The sequence below is a fragment of the Lepidochelys olivacea genome (assembly GCF_965140295.1).
Source record: "Lepidochelys olivacea isolate rLepOli2 genome assembly, chromosome: 6".
Lineage (NCBI taxonomy): Eukaryota > Metazoa > Chordata > Testudines > Cheloniidae > Lepidochelys > Lepidochelys olivacea.
Genome location: NC_140416.1, coordinates 105,336,546 through 105,364,477, shown reverse-complemented (window position 1 = coordinate 105,364,477; position 27,932 = coordinate 105,336,546). Strand labels below are relative to the sequence as shown.

General features: G+C 41.3%; 1 protein-coding gene across 2 annotated transcripts in view; it reads right to left on the bottom strand.

Annotated features, from left to right (window-relative positions):
- Positions 1-23,817, bottom strand: part of EVL (Enah/Vasp-like) — a 187,118-nt gene extending 163,301 nt beyond the window's left edge. Inside the window, exon 1 of one of the 2 annotated variants that reach the window (XM_084631262.1) lies at positions 23,626-23,817. In XM_084631262.1, the coding sequence (XP_084487388.1) occupies positions 23,626-23,648 (23 nt within the window). In that variant the 5' untranslated portion in view covers positions 23,649-23,817. The remainder of the gene's footprint in view (positions 1-23,625) is intronic. The other variant, XM_084631263.1, reaches the window with a different exon arrangement.
- Positions 23,818-27,932: the final 4,115 nt, after the last annotated feature.

Genomic DNA, 27,932 nt, shown 5'->3' with positions numbered 1-27,932 from the left:
TACAAATATTCTTTCTTTTTCTTAAATCCTGACCCTATAAAATAATGCCATCAATTTCAGGGGCATAAATTCTAGCTATCCAAACAGGAATATCCTTGAGAAGTACCTTGAATGCGGACTAAAAGGAAGGAAAGATATCGTTTCCCTGTACTCTATATTCAGGAAGAAGAAGTTGTAACCTTGTTTTGTGTCTTGTGTCTTCAAATGATACCATTCAGAGTATGAGATGCTGCTCCCATCTGAACACAGACCCCAGTAGAAACGGTCTCAGGAATACTTAAAGGACAGAATCTTTTCTGCTAAAGGCCTTGCAGGCACATTATATGGAAGGAACAGACTAATGATGACCTTCGGCTCTGCTCTTCTAGCACCTGTTTGTTACGCTGCAGTTCGTATTTCAAAATGGAAAGCTCTCTCATGCTTAACACAGGATAACAGTGCCCTGCACCTAGAGGTGCTCTTCTCTGTTTTAATGAAGCCTGCCTGTGTATGTCGTTAATGAAGCCGCAATAATAACAGCATCAGAATGGATAAGAATCGCCACAATGTGCTATTCACCGGAGTCAATTCTAAGCCTTAAATTAAAAAAAAAAAATTCTCTTTTCTATTTCTTTTACTCTAAAATGTTGGTTTCTTTTTATCCAATTAAAAACATTATTGAGAAAGATAATTTTTTTAAGCTCCTTAAGACAAGCCAGTAAGACATTCAGATCGCCTCACAGCAGAATCTCACATCCAATGCCCCAGGAGGTACCCTAACTGGAATGGTAAATTAGATTGGATATATAATATATGCCTTATTACTCAGCTGTGCTACTGCAAATCTTTAGGGCTTCTCCATTATTATTTCTAGGCTCAGATTCCATTCTGCATCTCCAGAAGGTGCAGCCCGGGGAGAGGGGTTGGCAAAGGTAACTTTATGCAGAGAACAGGTGCTACAGCAGCAAATTAAGTTTCCTTCCCTTATTGTTTTATCTTTAGCTAGAGAGGACTACTCTCCAGAAGAGGGGAGCCTCCGGCAGAGAGGCCAGCAAATGCAAAGGAAAGAAAAGGAGTACTTGTGGCACCTTAGAGACTAACCAATTTATTAGAGCATAAGCTTTCGTGAGCTACAGCTCACTTCATCAGATGCATCTGATGAAGTGAGCTGTAGCTCACGAAAGCTTATGCTCTAATAAATTGGTTAGTCTCTAAGGTGCCACAAGTACTCCTTTTCTTTTTGCGAATACAGACTAACACGGCTGTTACTCTGAAACCTGTCATTATGCAAAGGAAAGAGAAACTCAAAGGGCACAAACTGGAGAGGTTTTGAATGATCCAAGATACAGAGAGGATGGAAGGCTCTGGATGCAAAGAGATGAGGAAATGTTGGGAGCAGAGAACCACAGCTCAACAGTAACGTACACAGATGATTCTGGCACATTTTGTTTGGCCAGTGTCAATGGTCCCTAAAATACCAATGAAGATTATTAATCCCAGAGGGAACATTAGATAAGAAACTGCATGAAATGTGTTATTACAACATAAAACGCGGTACTCCATACCTTCACCATTCAGGACATAACATTATCACTATGCTCAAATAGACTGTTTTGATCTAATATACTCAGCAAATCCAATCAAAAGTAACTAATCCTGAAGAAAACATTGCAATTGCATTAGATATTGCCCTTCATAGTCCATTTGCCAAGTGCATCAGTTTCATATTACCTTTCCAGATCAAAGTGCCTAGTTGAAATTCCATATGGGGACACAGGCTCTATTCCCATCATAAGCCATATTAGCTTTATATTTCTCCAAACAGTTCTGTTGTAACACCTTCCCATTCATCCTCCTTCTGCCCACCCTCCCTAGGACTGGAAATCCCTAGGGTTTGTTTTTGCTTACAAACCTGGAACGATTGCAGCTTTTGAAGTTAAACCAAAATACTTGAGACTGTGGATATTTAAATATGTCTGTCTAATATCTAAATATGTTATCTACACTCACAATTATGGTAGATTACAGAAATGAGAGTAGCATTCTCTGAATTTTCTGTCTTGGCTAATCGGAAATTAAGTCATATTCCAGTTTTATTTGAGGAATAAGAACCTGAATCAACAAAACACTCAAGCACATCCCTAACTATAAACATTTGGTTAAGTAGCCAATTCACCAAATCACTTAGGTCCCAGATTTTTAAAGTAAGCAGGCGTTGCTAAGCAAAAAGTGTCACAACATCTAATCGATTAACCTAAATCTCATTTTCAAAGGGGATTTAGGCACTTAGGAACCTACATCCAATTGACTGTTGGTACTAAATGCCTAAATCCCTTCTGAAAATTAGATTTAAGCTCCTTAATCAGTTAGGCAGTGCAACGCTGAGCGCTGCAATGCCAAAAATCTGGGCCTTAGCCCCAACCAAGTTAATGAGAATTAAGCACAGCTTAACAAGTACATGGTGAATGCTTTGCTGAAATGGGCCTCACATTAGAGATTTCCTCCTCTGAACTGAACTGGCGAGATGGGGCCAGATCCTGCTTGCTTTTCTTACATGATTAGTGACTTCAGTTAGGCAACTTCTGAGAGTAAGACTAGACCCGTCTGCAAAATGGGGACTTTGCACCTTGGATAAATTCATTAGTGTGTGCAAGGTGCTCACACATTAAAGGTGATGGTGGTCACCTAAAAACTATAAATAAACAACAACTGTAGCTAACAGGATGTGTGTAGTTATAAAAGTTGCATTAGCAGATCTGCAGTAGTCAAAAGTTAGGATCAGTTGCACTATTACTTTTAAGAAGAAAGATACCCGGGGAATAGTGGACAGCAGTTTACAGATGCAATGCAACATGGGCTGGAGTCAACGGGAGTCTTTCCTAAGAATGACAGGTTTCAGAGTAGCAGCCGTGTTAGTCTGTATCTGCAAAAAGAAAAGGAGGACTTTTGGCACCTTAGAGACTAACCAATGTATTTGAGCATAAGCTTTTGTGAGCTACAGCTCACTTCATCGGATGCATGCAGTGGAAAATACAGTGAGGAGATTTTATATACACAGAGAACATGAAACAATGGGTGTAACCATACACACTGTAACAAGAGTGATCAGGTAAGGTGAGCTATTACCAGCAGGAGAGAAAAAAAAACCTTTTGTAGTGATAATCAAGGTGGCCCATTTCCACCGGTTGACAAGAATGTGTGAGGAGCAGTAGGGGGAGGAGGGGGAGAAATAAACATGGGGGAAATAGTTTTACTTTGTGTAATGACACATCCACTCCCAGTCTTTATTCAAGCCTAATTTAATGGTGTCCAGTTTGCAAATTAATTCCCATTCAGCAGTCTCTCGGAGTCTGTTTTTGAAGCTTTTTTGTTGAAGAATTGCCACTTTTAGGTCTGTAAGCGAGCTTGGCGAGATTCTTGACATCTGATTTGAGAACCTATCCTTGCAACAAAGCCCGTTGCCAACTGTGTCCACGTATCTATTCAGGGGACACCACCATAGGGCCTAATCACAACATCCACGCTATCAGAGGCTCGTTCACCTGCACATCTACCAATGTGATACATGCCATCATGTGCCAGCAATGCCCCTCTGCCATGTACATTGGCCAAACCGGACAGTCTCTACGTAAAAGAATAAATGGATACAAATCAGACGTCAAGAATTATAACATTCAAAAACCAGTCGGAGAACACTTCAATCTCTCTGGTCGCTCGCTTACAGACCTAAAAGTGGCAATTCTTCAACAAAAAAGCTTCAAAAACAGACTCCAACGAGAGATTGCTGAACAGGAATTAATTTGCAAACTGGACACCATTAAATAATTAGGCTTCAATAAAGACTGGGAGTGGATGTGTCATTACACAAAGTAAAACTATCACCCACCCCCACCTGTTCCTCACACGTTCTTGTCAACTGCTGGAAATGGCCTGCCTTGATTATCACTACAAAAAATTTTTTTCTCTCTCTTGCTGGTAATAGCTCACCTTACCTGATCACTCTTGTTACAGTGTGTTTGGTAACACCCATTGTTTCATGTTCTCTGTGTATATAAAATCTCCTCACTGTATTTTCCACTGCATGCATCCAATGAAGTGAGCTGTAGCTCACAAAAGCTTATGCTCAAATAAATTTGTTAGTCTCTAAGGTGCCACAAGTACTCCTTTTCTTTTTGTAAAAGACACTTTCAAGTGGCTGACATCATTTCACCTGTACGATCTAAACAGCAGTTTCACTGCAGAGAATCTAGATCTGCTAATTCAATATGTACCTTTTCTTCCATGAGTAAGGACAACAAGCACTTTTCTTTTGGAAAATATAATGCTGCAGAACACTGTTCAGTATCTCTAGTACATTTAGTTCTAGAAGCAAAATATCTGCCATTTAAGGTACGGTATGCCACGAGATAAATATTTCTTTAGTGGCCATTTATTTTAAATGGAAAGTTTTTTGCCGCTGTACACTGTTTTACTACTGGATTAACCTCAACTAAAACATCTGCTTACTTAGCCAGTCGCTTTAAACAAGTGCCTTCTTTAAAACTAGGTCAAATAGATGATGGCTTTTACTCTAAGCCAAATTTCTTTGTGTAGTTAATTTTCTCATTTGTCTAAGCTGACAGGAGGAAAGCTATCAGTACATTTTCAAGTGAAAGTAGTTCTCTTGCTGAGGGGATGGCAACTAGTATTTATAATTGCAATGAAGATGTCAGCACAGCAACATTAAGAATGAGTCATTTACATACTCATCTGACTGACAGTGGTGTATTCTGGGTAAGTAGAAAGTGTGCACTAGTATACAGCTACTGAGTTCTGGCCCATGCCAGCCGACTTATCTTGTGGGGCTGTTTCACTGCTGTGTAAACTTCTGAGCTTGAAATGGGCTCTAGGACCCTGCGAGGTGGGAGGGTCCCAGAGGTCGGGCTTCGAAGTCTACACAGCAATGAAACAGCCCCACAGTCCAAGCCCCGCCAGCCCAAGCCAGCTGGCATGGGCTAGCCGTGGGTGTTTAGTTGCTGTGTAGACATACCCAGAGTGTCACAGCTAAGTACAAGGTGGAACAAATTGTTTAGCATAAATAATTAATATACAATGTAATGGACCATTCAAGGCTAAGTGAATACAATCACAGGACAAAATTCATAACTTTTCTAGACACTATAAAAATCAGGGTTTTAATAAAGACACTGGATATATGGCTTATTACAACAATCTGTAACCCATGGCTAATCCCCCCTTTTTGCCCTATGACTGCAGGGGTGTTAATGGGCTACTTCACCTGGAATGGTCCCTTAGAATGTGTGTTAATTACCTTTGCTAAACAATCTGTTCCACTTTGTATTTAACTGTGGCACTCTGAGTACCTTTCCCAGACCTGAAGAAGAGCTCTGTGTAGCTTGAAAGCTTGTTTATTTTAGCAACCGAAGTTGGTCCAGTAAAAGATCTTACCTCATCTACACTCTCTAATATCCTGGGACTAACATGGCTACAACACCGCAAAGCACAAGGAGAGCAGAGATGCAGCTCCTGGGCAGAGACAGCCCTCAGTTTAACATAGGGTAGGTTGCTGTAAATATTACTTTAGAAATATTAATGCAGCACTTCCCATAGTGTGGGATGCACTACCATAGATAGTGGGTCACAAAGAATTAGTTTGGGATGGGGAGGGATATGGACTCAATTGTTCCCCAGAGCACTTGATAACTGCCTGAGTTTGCAGAGAACATGAAACAACTTGTGAACAGACCTATTATTTCCATGGATACTAACTCAGCTGCCAATGATATTTTAAATGTCAACATTGTTAATGATTTCACTGCTCACTGAAGCATATAAGAAAGAAGATCCATATGAGGAACACTCATTTGGGGGTAGGCCTTTAACACAAGGAGGGGTTGATCGGGGGCACAACTTGTTTCATTTTCCTGAAGGGGGGACTCAACTTTCAAAAAGTTTGGAAAACACAGCATGAGTGAACAGTCTGGTCCAAAAATGACGAGGCCTGAAATAACAAGAGAACCAGAACACTAAGAACTCTCTCCTCCACATGAACCAAGAAAGGAAAGGAAAAAAGAAAGTCTCTCTCCTATTTGTTCTGTGGCTTACTGTTGATGGAACTCATTGATGGAAAAATGTCTTGGGGAAACAAGGACACTTCCCTGTCATTCTCATTCATATAGAAGGATGGTTTCGAGAAATGGCAGACTACTATATGCACTGCAGGAATCACATTATAAACATACCTCAAGGAAAAAATTAAGGTAAGCTTACAACACCCCAGAGAACTGCTTCGGTGTCAGAGAAACACAGTAGAACTGTGCTTATGCTCAAATAAATTGGTTAGTCTCTAAGGTGCCACAAGTCCTCCTTTTCTTTTTACAGTAGAACTGTTAAGTGCTCATTCCAAGTGGGCAATGAATCAGCATGTTTGATGGGGTGCAGTAGCAGCTGTATAAAATACCTTTAAAATGTTGAAATCTTTTAACATTCTTTTGCTTCTACCCAGCTCACAAGTGAATTCGGTCTTGACTTACCATAAAGGCAACATAGTCAAGCAATAAACACACAAAGTTGTGATATCGCTCAAATCAGAAAGATTTGGCATTCACATGTTTAAAACTTAAAACTGAAGTTAGATATGAAGGATCTTCAAAATATAGAAGCTATAAGTTAGGGAGAGTATGAAAAGAAGAGGTCAGAAAACAAAAGTGATACTAGCAGAATTTTAAACTCTCTAGAACACATGCAAGCCTTAAAGAAAGAAGCACGGCACAGCCACCACCTGTTAATATTTGACCCAGAAAAAGACCCCATTCACCAGCGTTGCCTGTTAATCTTTGGTTACGGCTCAAGGACCAGAAGGTGCTGGTTTGGGTTCAAATTCCAGGCCAACCTTCTAACAAAGTCTGCCTGAGAGTTCACGAGCAGCCTCAACATCTGGGGTCAGAACAAGAGTCCCAGCTACAGGTCTCCTCATATCCCTTTCTTCGGGGCTTGACTTATTCCCCAAAATCAGAATAAACCAGCTCAGACTACTGGGTAATAACTATGAAAGGCTTTCCAGCAGGGAGTGGAAAGGGCATACCCTTTCCCTCTGGTAGCGTCCTTTGCTCCAGTTTCCCCCTTTCTTTAAATCAGTGGTTCTCAACCAGGAGTCCAGGACCCATTGCGGGGCCGCAAGCAGGTTTCAGGGGGTCTGCCAAGCACTGCTAGCATTAACTTGCTGGGGCCCAGGGCAGAAAGCTGAAGCCCACCCCGGGAAGTTTGGGGCTCCAAGCCCCATCACCTGGGGCTGAAGCCGAAGTCTGAGCAACTTAGATTCACAGGGCCCCCTGTGGCATGGGGCCTCGGGCACTTGCTACCCCCTAATGCTGGCCCTGTTTTTTATATGCAGAAAAACAATTGTTAAGGCACCGACAGGCGTGGAATTTTTATAGCATGTTGCGGGGGGCCTCAGAAAGAAAAAGGTTGAGAACCCCTGCTTTAAATAACATCATGCACCTCAGCCATGTGATAGGCAGGAACTCACCAAACCCTTACATGCTGGAGCACCTTTACATTTTGTCTGAGACATACAACTTAGGCCTTGTTTATACGGAGGAGTTGTCCTGATATAAGCCATTAGTCGTCAGCAACAAGTGGAGCTGCAATGGTGCAAACTCCTATTGTAGACAGGATAAACTGCTATAAGTTACGTTTTACACGAGTGCATTTTACAATAGGTTTCCCTGTTCACACGAGAGCTCTGGCTAGCTATTTTTTGGCTGAAATTGGAGCCAGTCGTCAGTGTAGACAATCTCTAGGGTTTCCTGCTTTCCTAGAAGGTTGGCCTGAAATTGTAACCCAAGCCAAGACATTCCAGTCCAGGTGTTAGAGAGGGAGTACAGTTTAGAGGTTGAAGAAGTAGGAGATATGATTTGTATTCCCAGCACTTCCATTAACTTGGCATCTTGGGCAAGTCATTTAACCTCATTTTTTCCACTAAATGTGAAATAGCGATAACAACAATCCCACAGGGGTGCTGTGAGTCTTAATTCATTAACGTCTTTAAAGTGCTCTGGGATTCTTGGTTGGGAGGAGCTAATGAAGTCCAAAGAACTATTAACTATGATGTATACAGAACTATTATTATCCATTGCGTTTACAGGAACAGCCCTTCTGGTCATTTTTCTTTCATGCAGACTGGAATAAATAGCAATATGCTACTACTCTGGATAACTCATACTTAACAATATTCCTATCCATATTTCTTCAGGGTTTCAAGTGTTGTTTTCAGATGCTTTGCAAACTGACCAGGATCCCATCTTTACAGTTGCTTGCATAAAGCATGCATGAATGCAAGGCACTTTCATTTATTTCTTACTGTCTGCTGAAAAGTGATGAGATATTTAGTGTTTAAAAAAAAAAAAAAAAAAAGCATTCTGCCAGTAAGTACACCAGACAAATAGATTTGAATTTCAGCAACATAAGCAAATCTTCTGGCCTCTGCCAAGTCTAATGGACTAACACACAAATAATTCCGGTCTAGAAACCGCACTTGTCACTGTATACAGCAACTTGGACTGGAAGAACAAAACAAAATCAAACTGCCTTCATCTTACACCTTTTGAACCCCACCAACCTATAAACAAATGTGTCTTCTCTCTAAGATGATGGTCACATTGCAACATTCTGTATCCTGAGCTATGAGGGAAATGGTTTCACTTACAGCAGTAGATAGAAATGTAGATATAAATATATAGTCAGACAAGAATACAATGGGTATCACTCAGAGCTTGGCCTGTTGATGGTTTTTTCTTAATAAAAGCTGTCAGCAGCTAATACAAAGTACTGCCCTAAGTAGGACTTGGGTTGAGACAAACTGAAGGACACTTGATCTCTGAGTATCAGAGGGGTAGCAATGTTAGTCTGGATCTGTAAAAGCGGCAAATAGCTAACTGAGGCTGGGGAACATGATGGTAATCATGGAGATAACACTGTATTATTAGGCGTATGTATCCCTGTCAATGCAGGAATGTACTTCCTGGAAGCAATGCAATCCACGGTGCTAGGGCAGTGACTCTCAACCTTTCCAGACAACTGCACCCCTTTCATAGCATCATAGAATATCAGGGTTGGAAGGGACCTCAGGAGGTCATCTAGCCCAACCCCCTTCTCAAAGCAGGACCAATCCCCAATTAAATCATCCCAGCCAGGGCTTTGTCAAGCCTGACCTTAAAAACTTCTAAGGAAGGAGATTCTACCACCTCCCTCGGTAACGCATTCCAGTGTTTCACCACCCTCCTACTGAAAAAGTTTTTCCTAATATCCAACCTAAACCTCCCCCACTGCAACTTGAGACCATTTCTCCTTGTCCTGTCCTCTCCCACCACTGAGAATAGTCTAGAACCATCCTCTCTGGAACCACCTCTCAGGTAGTTGAAAGCAGCTATCAAATCCCCCCTCATTCTTCTCTTCTGCAGACTAAACAATCCCAGTTCCCTCAGCCTCTCCTCATAAGTCACGTGTTCCAGTCCTCTAATAATTTTTGTTGCCCTCTGCTGGACTCTCTCCAATTTATCCACATCCTTCTTGTAGTGTGGGGCCTAAAACTGGACACAGGACTCCAGATGAGGCCTCACCAATGTCGAATAGAGGGGGACGATCACGTCCCTCGATCTGCTGGCAATGCCCCTACTTATACATCCCAAAATGCCATTGGCCTTCTTGGCAACAAGGGCACACTGCTGACTCATATCCAGCTTCTCGTCCACTGTCACCCCTAGGTCCTTTTCCGCAGAATTGCTGCATAGCCATTCGGTCCCTAGTCTGTAGCGGTGCATTGGTTCTTCCATCCCAAGTGCAGGACCCTGTACTTATCCTTATTGAACCTCATCAGATTTCTTTTGGCCCAATCTTCTAATTTGTCTAGGTCCCTCTGTATCCTATCCCTGCCCTCCAGCGTATCTACCACTCCTCCTAGTTTAGTATCATCCACAAATTTGCTGAGAGTGCAATCCACACCATCCTCCAGATCATTTATGAAGATATTGAACAAAACCGGCCCCAGGACCGACCCCTGGGGCACTCCACTTGACACCGGCTGCCAACTAGACATGGAGCCACTGATCACTACCCGTTGAGCCTGACAATCTAGCCAACTTTCTACCCACCTTATAGTGCATTCATCCAGCCCATACTTCTTTAACTTGCTGACAAGAATACTGTGGGAGACCATGTCAAAAGCTTTGCTAAAGTCAAGAAACAATACATCCACTGCTTTCCCTTCATCCACAGAACCAGTAATCTCATCCTAGAAGGCGATTAGATTAGTCAGGCATGACCTTCCCTTGGTAAATCCATGCTGACTGTTTCTGATCACTTTCCTCCCGTGTAAGTGCTTCAGGATTGATTCCTTGAGGACCTGCTCCATGATTTTTCCGGGGACTGAGGTGAGGCTGACTGGCCTGTAGTTCCCAGGATCCTCCTCCTTCCCTTTCATGAGTCTGATTTGTCTTACGTACCCCAAGTTTCACCTCACTTAAAAACTACTTGCTTACAAAATCAGATATAAAAATCCTCAAGTGTCACAAGACACTATTATAGAAAAATGGCTTACTTTCTCATTTTTACCATATAATTATAAAATAAATCAATTGGAATATAAATATTGTCCTTACATTTCAGTGTATAATATATAGAGCAGTATAAACAAGTCACTGTCTGCATATGAAATTTTAGTTTCTACTGACTTCACTAGTGCTTTTTATGTAGCCTGTTGTAAAACTAGGCAAATATCTAGATGAGTTGATGTACCCCCGGAAGACCTCTGCATATCCCCAGGGGTACACATATCCCTGGTTGAGAACCACCAGGCTAGGGTACTTGGGTAGACATTCTGGTCTCATTAAAGTCAATGGAAGTTTCGCCACTGACTTCAGAGGAGCCAGGATTTCACACCTCAGTTCTCTTCCTAGCACTGGCAGTGACTTAAGTCACGTTCTCTGTCTCCATTTCTCCATCTCTGAAATATGGATGATACCCCCTTTTTAAACTGCTTTGAGGGCTATGAATGAAAAGCTCTAAGTAAATGCTATTACTGTGTACTATTTTCTCTGTCAGTGCACTGAAAGAAAACTGGGCCTCATACTGCAAGGTACTGAGCATCTCCCATGAGGCGATGAGTTCTCTCAACTCCCATGGACTCTCACTCATTTCGCTCAGCCTTCAAGATGCTCAGCATCTCACACAGGCGCTCCACACTGATATAGGATTGGGCCGTGTATCCCATAGTCACTTAGAGAGAAGGAACAAAGTGTATTACTCTTGCAGAGCCTCTAGCATCTGGTATTGCAGCTTCAGAGGATGCAGTGCGTTCTCTCAGCCCGAGGGTAAAAGTGCAGCTGTTGCTATAAAGAAAGGGGGATGGGGATGGGAATTATCAGGGGGGCAAATGGAATCGTAGTAAAGAGTGAGTGAAATCTTAAGGTAAATGAAATATGCTGAGTCATTGCCACAGAGAGCTTACTTGGCCACACACAGCTATGCAAGCAGAGCGGAGGCTACCTGCCATAATAAAAAATATTCCACTGAAAGCTACAAAGGCTGGTTTTGATTAGCCAGTCCAACTCCATACATAGCGTGACATGTAGATTCTACTCTGCTCCCCAGCTGCCAGGACCATTTCACAATTCTTTATCTTTATGGACACCCTCACACACCATGATAAAGACTTGTACTCCTCACTCAGACTTGCACGTATTCTACTAATCCACATCCACTGCAATGCACTTTTGAGTAAGCAAGGACAACTGACCAACTGCTACCTCGCTTGAGTGCTTGTGTTTTGAAGCACAGAGGTCACTGTTAGTGTGTGGTCGCTCCAACAGTATATCTGGTAATGTCTGCAAATAAACTTGGCATCCAAAACAAATACTCAGTCTCCTGCCCCAAGTGTCACTCTTATATTTACCCCACTGTCAAGGGAAACGTGTCTCTCAAGTCCGTAGACTAAACACAGTCTGACTAGAACTTTGGAATGTGACCATACCTAAAACAGATGTTGTATTAACCAAGGTTTCTCTGGTCTAGAATAAATGATAATGATTCTGGGCCAGAACTTCTGCGCACGTAATGGTGGTATCTCCAACAAAGTCAGTGGACCTGTGCCTATTCCCAGCAGCGAAGGCTCTGGCCTCCCATCTTTACTGCTGCCTTTCTGAGTTTGCTCTAACACAGATGTAGGACCTGAAGAGACAAACAGCACCTCTTCCTACAGATATTTTCCAAATCTAGCCACATCTAATCTTTGTTTTATTGACTGGTTTGCGCTCTAGTAATGGTTTCACCAAGCAGTCTTAGTAGAGTTTCTAACTTTTTTTTTACTTTAATGCTTCTGTAGTTGAGCTCAGCATGCAGCTGAAGAAATCGCTGGTTAATCTGCTGGATACAGAGAGCTTTGGAGTACAGCTTTCCTGCTCATCATCATCATCAAGCTAGCAAGAATGCCTAGCTGCAGTATGCATGTGACCTTCTGTATTGTAGCACAGCAATAGACAGATTTTGCCTCTTTGTCAGCTTTTCTTAACAGCTTTTTCCACCAGGTTGAGCAGGCTTGGGACTTGAGCATGCTTACCTGAAATCCCCATGCCCGTTTATGCTGTAGGGATCTTCTTCCCTCAAAAGGACATGACATCTCTCCTCCCTTGCGTTGTTGTAGTACACAGGTATTGATTGGATTCTGATTTCATAAATTGTTTTCTTTCATGTGCAATTCCATGGTCGTTTCCAGACAATCACAGATCTTAAATCCTCAGAGGTGCTGGGCACCCACAACACTCACTAGGCCTCATTTTGCAATACTCCTTCCCTCTACTGGATGCAGGATAGGAGCAGGAAAAGCTGACTTGAAGTCACCTTTTGCAACTCCCCAATTTTTGCCCATTACAATTTAGAGCAGCCTCATGGATGCTCTAACCTGGGTTGGCTTCCAGTGGCCCTCTATGAGCAGTTCTGCCAACAGAGATTAGCTAACACTCCCTTCCATGTCCCTCCTCCTCTGACATACCCCCTATGCTGGGGATAGGGAAATGGGGCTGGTATAGGGCCATTATCCTGGTTCTATGCTGGCTGGAGAGAATCCCCGTGTTAGGTTATTCTGCAGATGGCTGCTGTCAACATCCTCTTTATGCCACTGGAGCAGCATAAGGGGCCACATCGTAAAGGCCAATTGCAACCACTGACTTCAGTGTGTGCTTAGTCTCACTCTGAATCAGGCCCCAAGTTTGAGTTCTTTCCCCTTAAGTACAGCAGGATCTAGAATATATACTGGGCCAGACTGTCAGTTGTTGTAAAACATCATAGCACCACTGAAGGACTGAAACGATGGAGCTATATCAATTTACACCAGCCAAAAATCTGGCCCACAGTATTATTCGTTGGTGGAATTCCTGCTCCCCCTCATCTTCTCCCCACCCGCATCTCCACCCACATGCAGTCTCTCCGTATGCATGCTGCACTCTCCTAGCTCGCTGCACCACCTTTTCCCCTATTTTTTTCATTTGAGTTTTTCTTTTGCTCCTTTTTACACTACCCCTCATAAGCAGATCATTCAACAAATGTGTAAATTCGGATTATGAGCTCCTGGTGTCTGAGTGTATTTGGAGTTGGGTGCAATGGGTCAGATCCTTAGCTGATAAAAATTAGAATAAAGTGACTTCAGTGGAGCTACTCTGATTTACAACAGCCAAGAATCTGGTTCAGTGAATTTATTACCCAGTGCTAGTGGCAGCAATATATATGAGACGCAAGAAAAATCTTTGATGTTTCATCTTTATGTTTTGACACATCTTTTTCCAGTCTGAGAATAGGTTTTTTTCTCCCTCTGGCATTGACTATATATTATACACTGTCCTTCTTGCAGAGTGCCCCTTGCAATCAGACTGCCCCCCATCCATATGGGGATGCGGCCAATGGCGCTATACTGCATTTTTACATGTCATAATGTTTCAGTACTCATTTGGCTTGGAGGGTTTGTTTCCCTTGCTCTAGTGTATGATTAAGGTTGGGATGTATGCTTTGTTTTCAAAGCACATATATTGATTATGCAATAACTTGGCATAACTGGGACATGCATTTATCTATTCCCAAGAAGTGCTGTAACTGTTGTTTACACTCAAGTTTAGGCATAGATGCTATTGCCTAAAGCTTTTCATGGTGACAAGGTCACACGACAGAGTACATTTCATTCACCTGAAGCTAATTTTTCTAGGGTTAAACTGGACCTTTTTGACATTAGCTCTGCCTTGTTTTCTTATCAGAAAATGCTTTTGTCCACCATTTGCTACAACCACCATGTTATCACTGAAGACAAGAAATATCAACAAACATATCTTTAAACTAAAAAAACTGAACAAAGCCCTAACCCCCAAACATATTGCTCACCTTGTGTGAAAAATCATCTGCAGGAAACTGTAAGGTCTGCATGCCAAGTTAAGTGTGCACTTATGAGAGAACACTTTATCTAATCTTATTTACTTGTAAATAACCTGTCACCTGACAGATTCTACACCAGATTCTACTATTTTAGGGGCTTTCTACATTTTTTTCTGTTTTCTGCAAAGATTTTATCTAACCTTGTCCTTTTAGATAGACATATATGTTTAGAGCCCGCTTAAAAAAAAAAGTTCAGCACCCACAATTGAGCCACATTTTCAAAAGAACTCAACTATTCAACTCCAAATCAGTCACCTAAATATGATAACTAGTTTTCTAGAATGCTCAGCATCCAGAGAACAATGACAGTACCTGGGTGCAGGGCACTTTTGAAAATCTGGCCACACCCACTGAGGCGCCTAAACTGAAGTGTTAGGTGGACTTCTGGTCCTTAGATTTTCCCCCCTCATGCTGAAGGGAAAAACAAAAAACAACCCTCTTACTTGAATCCCGGATAACATGGTAACGAAGGCCAACTAGGAACCTGGACAGAAAGATGGATACTCTTGAACCTGAACACTGTGTTAATTGATACTCTGCTGTCCTGCTAAACCCACCCTTGTAAAAACAGTCTCCAGCCAAACAGCAGCAAGGGAGCAATTGCTAAAGCTGGTCAGAACATTTCTGCCTAAATTAAAATTAGTGGAAACATGCTGTTTTTTCAAAGCGGACAGGCTTCATGGAGATGGATCAGTTTCAACTAAGAGAGCAGGACTTTCTCACAGCCTAGCACCTGCTGGATAGCGTATGGGACATGGGAGACCCTGGTTCAAACCCTTGCTCCATCTGATTCAGAGTGATCTGGGATGAAAAACTCTGCTTGGAATCAGGCAAAGCAAGGATTTGAACTTTGGTCTCTCACAGGCCAGTGTCCTACCCACCAAGCTACACCCCTACCTCCCCAAGTCAAAAAGCTCAGGTTTGGATCTGAAAATGGACATACAATCCCATTTTTGTGAAAACATTCAAGAGGATTCATTTTTGTTCCAATGCAGAATTAACAAAATCTTGAAAGGTGCCACAAAAGAGAATCATCATCCTCTGGTCAGCTCTAGTGATCGCCCTCATTGGGCTGCCATCTTCCTGGCATCCTGGGTACCCCCTTCAAACACTAACACTACTCAGCACGGCAGTCTGAGAATCACACTCAATTAGAGTCAAGGCACTTTGGAAAGGTTATTCTTCATGTTCCTTCCTCCTCTTCTCCCAAAGAGGAGAACTTTGCTTCCTTTTTCTTCTGCAGAGCAAGACTTTGCTCTCATTGTTGCCGAGACTGGAAGGAAATGTGGGTATTTTTACAGCCCTTTCATCCTGGGAATTCTTCTTCTTTTCTGCCCAGCCTTACCGCCTCTCCAGAGAGTGCGGTGAAGATGGCCAATGTGTCTGTGTTTTAAACGGTTGTACATATCACCTGGTGTGGGTGCTATTTATACCTGGATATTTATCTGATAACTTTGCAATATCCAGTGGGTCAAATTTTGCTCTTGTACAAGTGCTACACCCATTGACTGAAGAGGAGAGCCAAATTCAGCCCTGCCACTAGCAGACAACTCCCCTTGACTTCAGTAGGAGACATGCCCTGTTACACGAGAGTGCAGTTTGGTCCAGAGTTTAGATCTAAGCTTGAACTCTCCAAGCCTGATGTGGCTGAAATCCTTCAGCTGCTGCTTCGCTGTGCACATCTTCACCAGTCTGTAGCTGTATGTGTCATTTTAAAGAGACAGTAACCCCATAATCATGGACTTTGGTAAGTAAGTCTTCTCAGTGGCCATCACAATGTGTTAAAATCAGGAAGGTCACAGGTTTTTGTTTTTACTGATTTTCCAGTGCTCCTGCCAGCCTCTCACCTCATTCATGAAATTTAGTATTTTAATCAAATAACAATCCACTTACTCTGCAAAAAGAAAAGGAGTACTTGTGGCACCTTAGAGACTAACCAATTTATTAGAGCATAAGCTTTCGTGAGCTACAGCATAAATTGGTTAGTCTCTAAGGTGCCACAAGTACTCCTTTTCTTTTTGCGAATACAGACTAACACAGCTGTTACTCTGAAACCTGTCTATATACACAGAGAATATGAAACAATACATACTAACACGGCTGTTACTCTGTTACTCTGCAAAGTACCTCATTTCTGTGTCTCTCAAAGCTCTTTACAAACGTTAATGAAGCATCTCAATAACCCTATAAAACAGATATCATTATTAGACCCTTCTGATAGCTGGGAGAACTGAGGCATGAGAGGTCAAGGTCACACAGGAAGTGAGTGGTAGCTTTGGGAATAGAACCCAAGAGCCCTGACTCCCAGTCCCATCTGCTACAATAACTAGACCACACTGCCTCCCTGTGCTGGGATTTGTTAGAGCACACAGTTTAGTAACACCTCATGTTTAAATGAGAGGGATGAGGGGCAGGTGATCTGGATTCGAATTTGGGTTCTGCCACAGGCTTGTGTGTGTGAGACTTAGGTTAAGTCCCCCCCCTGAACCTCTGTGTTCCCACAAAGATAACACCAGTCTCAGAGGCGTATTGTGAGGCTTAATTCATTAATGTTTGTAAAGCATGCTGAGGCTTCATATGGAAGGTGCTATCGCAATACACAGAATATTATTATTATTGTTATTCCTTTTTGTCCATAATTACCATGTTTTTCTCCCCTCTCCTAGTCCATTAATGCAGTGCTCATGGGGCATGGTTTTTCCAGCTGGGAATACGTCTTTCAAATTCAGTCTCTCATGGTGCCAAATTGTGAGGTCCTTATTCAGTTTTTGTTCAGGCAAATGCAAACACAATCACTCTTCTTATGAGAAGGGAGGAAAGCATGGATCTCCCAAGCTCTGGCTTTGGATTGGGCTCCATACTCCTACTCCCACTGAAGTCAAGATGAGTCTAACATTGACTTTGAGAACAAGATGAGGAATATGGAATCCAATCCAACACACTGAAGTCAACAGAAAGATTCTCAGATCAGGCTATTAGGCAGAAAGTTGTAGTGAAGCTACAAAGTACAATATATATGTTTTATAGGTGTTGAAAACAGCAGATCTTACAGCAGGTGTACTTGGTCACACTGTACTGGAACAGGTGAGAGTGGGTAACTGGCCTCCCTTGAAGATGAATGGCTGGAGTTGGGGCTAGAGGGAGAGAAACTGACTACCTCTTGAAGAGAACACTATGCTAGTGGAAACCAGCACTCCATCCAAATGAAGATACCACCCTAAGTGAGAAGCAATGGGTAGTGGTTGTGTGTAGGGAAGTATCTTAATCACACTTTTTCAAACCTTTATTGAATTTTGATGCAAGGATGTGCAAAGGCAGATCAGGCTAAGGCTGGTTCATCCTTCCCCACTGGACACAGATTTTTTTATTTTTTAATAAAAGCATCACTGCATTGTGTAGATTAAGTAGCTTCATTCCTTTCAAGTAAGATATTAGGATTCAGGGTCTTGTTTTTATTTAAAAGCCAGGCATACATTTCCATACATCTCTGATAATACATATTAGTCTTGCAAGACTCAAGCCTGGATCTTGCCTGCACACAGAGTGTCAAATTTTGTTCATAGCAATTACAATAGGGATACTAGATAAATATTTTCCAAGGACCAGGTGGAGACCATGAGGACATAAAATTCAGGATCACTATAGCTGGAAGACTAGTAGAACCTATAGCAATCCTCCTGCCCACTGAAATCTCTATCTATTACAGTTATTAATATTATAGAAGCTCTCAGATGTCCCCATCAGGATTGGGGCCCCCTTGCATAAACACAGTATACATGGACATATTTACTAATATTTCAGTCTCTAGGATAAGGTTACGTGCATCCCATTCACAGGAATTTTTTTTACTCCCAAGTAAAAACATCCCTACCCAGCATACTCCCTCGGACCTTTATCACTGGGATAAAGTTTAAGAGAATCATTACAACGTAGCAGGAACATTTTATTTCCATGAATATCTTAATCTCCAGCAAGTGTATTCAGAGTCATGTGTGCTCCAGGGATGTTCTCTCTTAGAAAAAACACAACTCCTTTTCGTCAAACATCTAATTTCTAAATCAATGAAACATGGGGCCAACTGTGGTATCAGTTCTTGAGAAAATATAATGTATGTAGCTGAAAACTTTCATTGGTACAATAATCAGCTGTTTGAGGAAGGGAATTTAACATTCCCATGAGGAATTAACATTCTCTCAGCAGTTATAGGTTGGTAGCGTGCCTGAATAACTTTACTGGCTGTCCAAAAGAAGGGTTTTTCATATTTTTAAATGTGATTTCAACATTCACATAATTAAATACAAAACACTGAATGGCCACATTTTGTGGGCCTTATTCAAGAAAAATTCATATAAATCTTTAGTGCATGTGGCACATAAATATCTTGCAACACCAGCTACAGCAGTGCCATGTGAATGCCTGTTCTAACTTTCAGGTGACACTGTAATTAAGAAGTGGGCAGCATTATCTCCCATAAATGTAAAGAAACTTGTTTCGCTTAGCGATTTGCTTCTGGAAAGCCCACAGAATTTGGCCTTAAATTAGTCATAACATTAAAATTGAGATTTTAATCTCACAAGATGCAAGAGTGTCAGTGGAATGGTTCTCACAGCAACCATAAGTTGGCCTGTTTGTGCCCATGAACCATTTTCTCTTACTGCCTCAGGAGATGCATAATGTGGCAGAGTTATATTTGCTATGGGAATTATAACTGGATTTTCTGACTCTGGTGTGCAATTAAAATCTTCAACCTGGACATTACTTTTATGCCAGTTTTTTTATTTTAAATTTCCCTATTTGTAAAGAAGGAATAAAAAGAAGGGCACTGGTTGGTCTGTTGGAAGGTTTAAGCCACTAAAGACTCTGAACGAAAGCACCATCTCAACTATAACTGGATTTAGTCCACTGACATTGAAATGTCAGTTTTAAACTCCTGCTTGCAAAAATTCTTAATTGCTATTGGTTAAATATCTCACAAATGTTTTGTTCATGATGCTGCAACTGCAGTAAATTCAGTGCTGCAGGTTACATCAGTTTTTTGAGACACTGTCTGCCAAATGCTGCTCAAAAATAGCATCTGAATCTGCAAAACCCTTGACACCCTGTTTTAAACATTCTCCCCTGCCTCTTCTGCTTTAACACCATTTAACCTAAGCAGCTTTATTTCCTTAACTCCCTAAACTTCCTTCTCTTCTTGTCAGAAAAGAATAACTACCCCACTTTGTAAATTTTTTTCACTAGTCACTTCATCTTACCTGTGAAGTCACAATCCCTTGGATTCAGAACAATAAGTAGCTTTGGCTTTCCCTAACAATTATAATACCAGTGCCACTCACAAAAACTACATTCTTGCAAAGGCTGAAAATGTTCCTTGAACTTCTCCTTTCCTCTCCCTTGATAATTAATATTGTCATTTTCTCTAGCAAGAAAAAGGATCTAACTTTTCAAAAGTAACTACAGGATTTTAGTACTCCTAAATTTGGGGCATTTAAGACACCTTAAAAGGGGGCCTCATTTTCAAAAGATGATTGTTCAGTATTTCTGAAAATTAGGCCCCTGTAAGATGCCCCACCCAAAAATTGATGCATCCACAGAAACTAGTCATTTTTGGAAAGTTAGGCCCTCATCCACCTAGAGCACTTGGCTTTATCTGGTCTGGAGATCTTTCTGCTATTCCTTTCTGAAGATGTATCTATCTGCCTCCACTTCAAATTTCAATATCATTTCCATTTTCATAGAGTAGGATGGAAGACAAACAACTTTCTTTTATTTATTCTTTATTAAACTTATCCCACTGGAGCTCCCAACCAGAGTTGCCTGAAATGCTGGTAATAGGATGGGAAAAACTGCAGCCAACAAGTAAATCTAGGATTATTTACCACTGGAATTTGCTTTAGTCAGACAGTACTCAGAATGATTAATTTTTTTCTATTTTGAGGTATTTATATTTTTTATTTGGCAGTGGTTAAAGCAGAAGGCAAGGAATCAGGACTCCTGGGTTCTATTCCAACTGTGCAACAAAACTCATGGGTGTAGCCTTCTGCAAGTCACTTAATCACTCTGTGCCTCAGTTTACCCATCTATAGAAGTGGCATCATAATATATTCTTCAGAGAGTTATTATAAGGCTTTATTAATGTTCCTGAGCACTTTGAGATCCTCAGATGAGAGGTGCTATATGCACACAAAATATAAATAGTCTATTTCTGTTTTGAAATGCATTATGTCAATTTTTGAAAAACAACTATACTTGCCGTATTCATAAACGGTTGACTTTGAAGAGAATAAAATTTCCCTTTTTTGTATTGTTACTAGTTTTACTCAGTGCATAGGGGACTAGAAAGTTCCCAGATGTGATGGTGAAGGTGCATTAGAAACAGACAGACACTAGTTCATTGGGGAGTATGCCAAGTAATACCCCAGCCTAATATACCTAAGGCAACAAGAGGAAAATCTACACTCGGTTTAACAAAGCTTTCTGTTGCTACAAAGACTGATCTAGATTGGACATAACAAAAGTACAGTACATTCTTGGCCAAAAGCACAGCAATCTTCTCTTAACGTTATCCACAACAACCTATCACAGTGAGGTGGGGAGATCAGTGAGAGGTTGAGAAAATCCAGCTTGTGAGAAAATTTACTTCATTTTACGTATAAAAAAAATGCATGTTAGGCTACTGAGTCTATGCAGACTATAAAAGTAATTAGTAAAGACAAGGGACCAGATCCTCAGCTGATGTCAGGAGGTAAAGGTCCAATGACTTCACAAACTGAGGTCCTGGCTGTGTAAGTTTCTGTAACCCTCAGTTAAAAAGAAATAAAAGTTTGCTTAGGGGGTAATGCCCTGTCCCAATGTCAGGAAAAAAACTGCCCTTGGCTAGAACATGGAATTATGAAATTCCCAATGGACTTTAGCTCCTTTGTTTCCTCTGAGGTTCAACTCTTGACTCATCCACCCACTCATCCGCATTGGTTATATATTTACCGAGTGCCTTTCATCCCAAAGTGCTTCACAAATAAGTGTTTTATAAACAGCACACCAGGGTTGCTTTCTTCATCCAGTCCAGAAGTAAGATGCTTCTGCAGAGAAGTCCAGCAGCTGTTTAAGAGTACCCACCACTACGCAACCATTCGCCAGGAAGTGAAGATCATTATAGCAAACTGAAACTCCAGGGGGAAACTTGGGTAGACAGAACGCCATCACTCTACAGTATCTGGAATTTGTCCAAGACACCATGGCTGTGCACCTCTTTCTCAGAGATTTTTTTGGGTTCCTTAGGGCCAATATCTAGTCAGAAAGTAGGTGTAAACTTGCACGTGCATAAATGAAAACCTATTTTGCATGTGCTCAATTGTATATGCATGCACAAATGGAAGCTTTGCTCGCACTTGGCTAGATAGATACCTATCTGTAGACAAATCCGAGATTTAAACTGGATGTATGTTTTTGTACGTGAGCACATGCAAGAGAGCACCTACTTTGTTAACAGAAGTCAGGCCCTGAGTAAGCACAAGTGGCCATGACTTCAGTTCTATATTTTATCCAAAAAGATGGCACCTCCCACAGCATAGTGCCTTTAACACCATGTTGAGTCTTTAATTCAGGGAACAGCACCACCTACTGAATCATCAACTCCATATCTTATAGGCATAGGTGCTCCATCTAAATACTGAACTAGGCCAATCCTGTACTAATAATATGTTTTAAACACTTGGGTGCAATATAAAGAACTACTAAATCAAATAATGACATAGTAGACTGTGTGCCTGTTTGCAATTTAACTTACTGCCAACAATTGGCTAAATCAAGATTTGTGAGCATCTCTTGACAATCCTATGACAACTGCAGTTACACAGCATCACAAAGTGTTCCAGTAAAATCTCTTCACTGAGGCAGTATCCTACAGCATTTCATAAGCAGTAGAAGTTCTAGTCCCTGTTAGCCTGTATTTCTTCATCATTTATGGCTAGATTCTAGACATATGGTGTTTTTTTAATTATTATTTTTTCCAGTTGCTCATTTCTACTACTTGTCAGCATCAAGATGTGTACTCACACACACGTACGTCATCTGGCAAAGCACAGATTAACAAAATGGAATCAATACTTTGTCTGACATTAAAAAAGTTTCATAGAAAAAAATAATCAGGTACTGAATGTGTATTGTGAATGCAAAGCCAATCTCCTTCACGTTCAGTTACATACTTAAACCATCTTTTTCTACATCTAAATAAATCAAAGGGATTTTTTTCATTATATTATAGCAATGGCATATAGAACAGAAAATATACCAAGCGATTACCCTGATGTTGTCATAATACTATCACCATTTTTATCTGGCCAATATTATAGTGTGACCTACAAGAAACAGTGAATAAACCTAAAACAAAGTGAAAGACCCACTGAAGATCAGAAATTTTCATAGAGTACAGTTTCATTGCAGGTGAAAACATCAATCGTGTTAGAAGGTCTATTCATTTTGTTTCAGCTATCTTAAAAAACCTGTTATGGTTTAAATAGACCTTGAAGCTGCATAGGGAGAGAGTTATATTGGGGGGGGACCCAGTATTGAGCAGCACTAATATTAAATATAAATATGCTAATTTTGTACTTTAACAAGCACAACTGTTCAAATGTTTGCAAACAAAAACCCAATCCAACCCCAATCTAACCATATGAATCACATTTAGAAATATCATATGAAATTCTACAGCTACAGGATTATGAAAAACAGGCATGTAGACTGTGCTGCAGCACAAAAATCTAATCCTAGCTATGATCTAAGCATCAATATTTTTCCCTTAATTATCATAATCCGTATTCTTTAGAGAAGAAGCATCTGTCAGGTCTCAGGAACCAAAAATAGCAAAGATCCTTTTCAGCAGAACACTTTCTGTTTTATAACTCTATACTGTACTTGCACACATTTTATAGTCATGTAGCCAGAAGCTGCAAGATATAATCAATTATCCAGTTTTACTCTCCGTCATGCAGTTAGCTATCATTTACCTGCAGCTCATTCTTCTACACACTTCTCCCAATACACAGGGTAGAGATTTTAAAATGCAAGAAAGATTTACATTTTGGAGAACTAACTATGGAGCCGTCTGACATTACACAGCAAAAACCTTGTGAGAACAAAAACCAAGCACACTGATGTATAAAATAGAGAGCCTACCTGAATTCTTCAAATGCATACATGGCCTAGTAACTAGACAAATTCTCTGAAATTTAAAATAATCTTCTTAACATGCAGGAGAACCATTTAGTTTGTCAAACTGCAGCAAAATGCATAATTAAGAAGCAGTATATTTGAAATATTCTGAAGAGAAAGGGTATGCAGATACTGGCCTGCAGCCTACAGCTCAGCCAGCTGCTGACAAGCAGCAGCTAACAGGGAAAGGCATAGAGTACCATGTGATCATTCCAGCAAGTCTGATTAATGCAGTATACTCCAAGAATAAAAGGCAGGTATCTTTATTATTCAAGCCAAATAAGTCAAATACTTTACATGACAAACTCAATGGTTAAATTATGGTTCATATTTTACATCAAAAATAAATTCAAATAGAGGAGAAGGAGGAAACAGACCAGAAATATGGTATTACTGTTACAAACTGATAGATTAATTAAGCCTATCTAAACAGACTCTCTAACCTTGCACTGATACTTTAATATCATGTAGTGTTTTTATTCACATGAACTGTCAATGTTGCAACAGATTACAACTACGATCCACCCCTTCCAGGGAAGCCAAAACACATTAAAGTAGTTTAGCGACAAGAAATCATCACCTACTGTAGACTAATCCTGACCAATTTAACTCCTTTTCTCCCCATTTCTTTGCTATCACTTTCAATCTGCCCCAATACATGTGGCTCTTAGGAATTCAGGGGGTTAATGCTAATAAATCACATCAGTGCAACTGAATGAAGAGGGATGAAAGCCAAATAGCCACATTTCCAAATAAAAAGAAAGAAAATAACAATGAGATAACTTAAGAATTTCACAAATTGTGGCATGTAACTGAAGATGCTTCAGCTGCCTAGCAACAGAGCAATGCAATCTCCGAAGCAACATGAAAAGTTCTATGGCAAAGGAGACAGGGGTTCAACCAAATGGGAAGCTTCTTTAAAATGGGAATAAAACGGGTTTCCTTGCATGCCTCGTGATTAAAATGTGGCTCAAATAGCACAAGGGTAGGAAGTTGCCAAAGCATAAGTGGTATATGACAAGAATCACAACACAACAGAAGATACCTCAAGCTCAGGTTACAAAGGCCAAAAGTTACATGTACTGTATGTAGATAAGGAAAAAAACATCAGGATGCTGGAGTAAGACAGACACCAGAGCAACATTCCTAGAATACTTCAAAAGGCAAAGCATATGTTCTTCCAAAACAATCTGGAGAGGCTTTAGAGACCTTGTGTTTTATAAACATGGCAGAAAAAAACGAGAGAGAGAGAAATCCATAGAAGTCTGTATTCCCTGAACATCAAGCCTCAATGGGCATTTTGGGTATGCAAGAAATGCAGGATCAGGCCCTAAAATAGCTATTTGTTTAGGTAAAGCATGCACCTTGTTCTCAAGGACGTTTCATTGAGGATTCCAACAATCCTAACTCTGAACCCGGGAAGCGTGCTTGAGAGCAAAGAGAAAGAAATGACACTGGAGACTTATAGAAAATCTGCATTAAATTCATTTGGGGCAAGAGCATTTTTTGCACATTGAAAGGACGCTGGATTTTGTTTGCATTGCCTCCTTTGTTTAAAAGGGAATAAGTTATTAAAATGGGAATAAATGTATATTGTAGTAACATAAAAACATACCTGGCCAAATTTTGCCCTTGGTTACACCATCTGATGTCTGATGTAAATGAAGGGTGAATTTGGCCATCAAAGTATTTCTTATCCTCAAAAATAAACATTAAGATGGAGAGGTGAAATGAAAAGTAGGTGTTTCTGAGTATCCTACTTAGAAAAAAAGAAGAGCTCCACGTTATCAGAGGAAAGAGGAACAAAGACATCAGAAAACCACCTTGCTTCTTCATGGTAGGGTCCAGTGAAAGTATATGAGATTCCTAGACACTGAGGGTGAAATCCTGACCCCAGTGAAGTTAACGGAAGTTTTGCCACTGACTTCACTAAGACCAGGATTTCACCTTGAAAGTCAGGATTAAGACTAGAGATCCCACAGTGATGAGGGAAGAAAATGCGAAGCACTCTCTTCTACCCTCCGTTTGGCCCAACCCTGATCTGAAGACTGTGGCTAAGCTCCCACCGTGTTGGCCTCTGTGTGCAACACTGGGATTTCTAATGCCAGCTTTAAATTATTATATTAATAAAATACTGTTTAAAAACAAATCCATTCACCTTGCATTTGAATTCACTAAATCAGTGCCATGCTTTCTGATTGTTGCAACTCCTTAGGACCTAAAGAAACAGTCTACTGTTCAAGCCCTTACACCCTCATCAATGGCCACTCTGTGAAGGCTGGAGAAAGTCTCAAAAAAGGTAAACACGCTCCAGAAAGCTTTTACATTTAGTAAAGGTCAATTGCTGAAAGTTCTTATTGAGATAACGTTTAAAACTTAATTTTTATCCAGTGTTTTCTCAGTGGCTTGTAGTGTCACATACCGCTCAAGCGTGGTTCTCAGCCTACAAGGAAATTAATGGTGTAATTTCTTGACATTAAATTAATTAAGACTCCCACTAGATTGGACAATCTAGAGCATGATGTCGCAGTGTCCACATGAATGAAGATCAGCATAAGATTTCCTGACAGAACTTGTATGACTTAAGTGTCTAATGAAGACATAAGGGGGCAAAGAAATGCCAGAGCCTTATTGATCTACTGCCATCATGGTCATAGAGCATTTTAAACCTGAATGGAATAATCCCGCCGGAGACCTTCTAGTTAAATTGGAAGACCCTGCAAAATCATGTAGCACGTCATAAAGATGAAATAAAGAAGCAAGCACTGCAACTTCTCACATACTGAGTACAGGCATTTAACGCTGGCTTTAACGCGTCAAAAAGGAGACCATTAGAGTCCTGTACATCAGAATCAGCAAAAGACAAAGAATTGCTCAATGACAAGGTCATTCATTCTCTGCGTGGATACCCAGCTCAATCACTTGGGGAAAAAGACCCATGTTGCACCAAAAATTGCTATTATGTTATGGAACAGAAACATATAAACTAGAACATAAGTGTATGTCAGCAACTGGACAGTAAAGTAACGGAAAATCCAGCCTTTCAGTTTCCACCTTCCAATCTGACCCAGGTTAAAGCCATGCTAGTTACTATAATTTATTACCATTTGACAGCAGTTTAGTGGCTTATATAAAATGAGTTGGTGGTTTCAGTCTAGTTCCTACTAGACAGGTGTCCATGTGACAAAAATGGTCATCCCTGTCAGAAATCTTAGCAGAGGAGAAAATGACTGAAGGGGCTTTGAAAATGACAATCCAGAACAGGGCTGAGGCATGTTGCCAGAGGCTGTGGGTGAACTTCTCCCCCAGTGCTTAAATGGGACTCAAGCTGTATGTAGGCCTTATGTTAACCCTCTACACCAGTGGTGGGCAATCTTTTTGGCCCAAGGGCCACATTGGGATTGCAAAACTATATGGGGGGCCGGGTAGGGAAGGCTGTGCCTCCTTAAACAGCCTGGCCCCCGCCCCCTGACTGCCCACCTCAGAACTCCCCACCCACCCAACCCCCCCTTCTCCCTGTCCCCTGACTGCTCCATCCGCATCCACACCCCCGCCCCCTAACAGGCCCCCCAGGACTCCCATGCCTATCCAGCCTCCCCAATTCCCATTTCCTGACTGCCCCCCCCAGAACCTCCGCCTCACCCAACCACCCCCTGCTCCCAGTCCCCTGACTGGGAGCCAGGACCCCCACTCCCTGCCCCCTTACCATGCCAGAGCCAGTCACGCCACCGTGCTGCCTGGCAGGAGCGGTGGGCCAGAGCACTAGCGGTGCAGCATGCTGAGGCTGCGGGTGAAGGGAGAACAGCGGGGGGAGGGGCCGGGGGCTAGCCTCCCCGGCCGGGAGCTCAGGAGCCCGGCAGTACAGTCCCGTGGGTTGGATGTAGCATGCGGGCCGTAGTTTGCCCACCTCTGCTCTACACAGAGTTCAGATTCATTTAGTGTAAGAGCATGCACTCTCTCTGCCTGTCCAGCACTCACTCTGTTGACTCAAGTTTCCAGTGATGCCTTATCCATCCAGATGCTCAATGGTACCATCTGATCACACAAAATTGAAACATTTGAATAAAGTGCTTGTTTACCTTGGCAAGGGGAAAGACGTTCACTATGTTTGCATTTGTCATTGGACTGTGTTATAATTTTGGTGATGTGGATTTGACCTCTTTGAAAAAGGACTCAATGGAATGATCCAGCATTAGTTTCAGTTGGAGAGGAGGCAAAAACAGAGTGGAAATGGAGAAGGAAAATAAAGACAAGGCAGCACATTGAGCAGT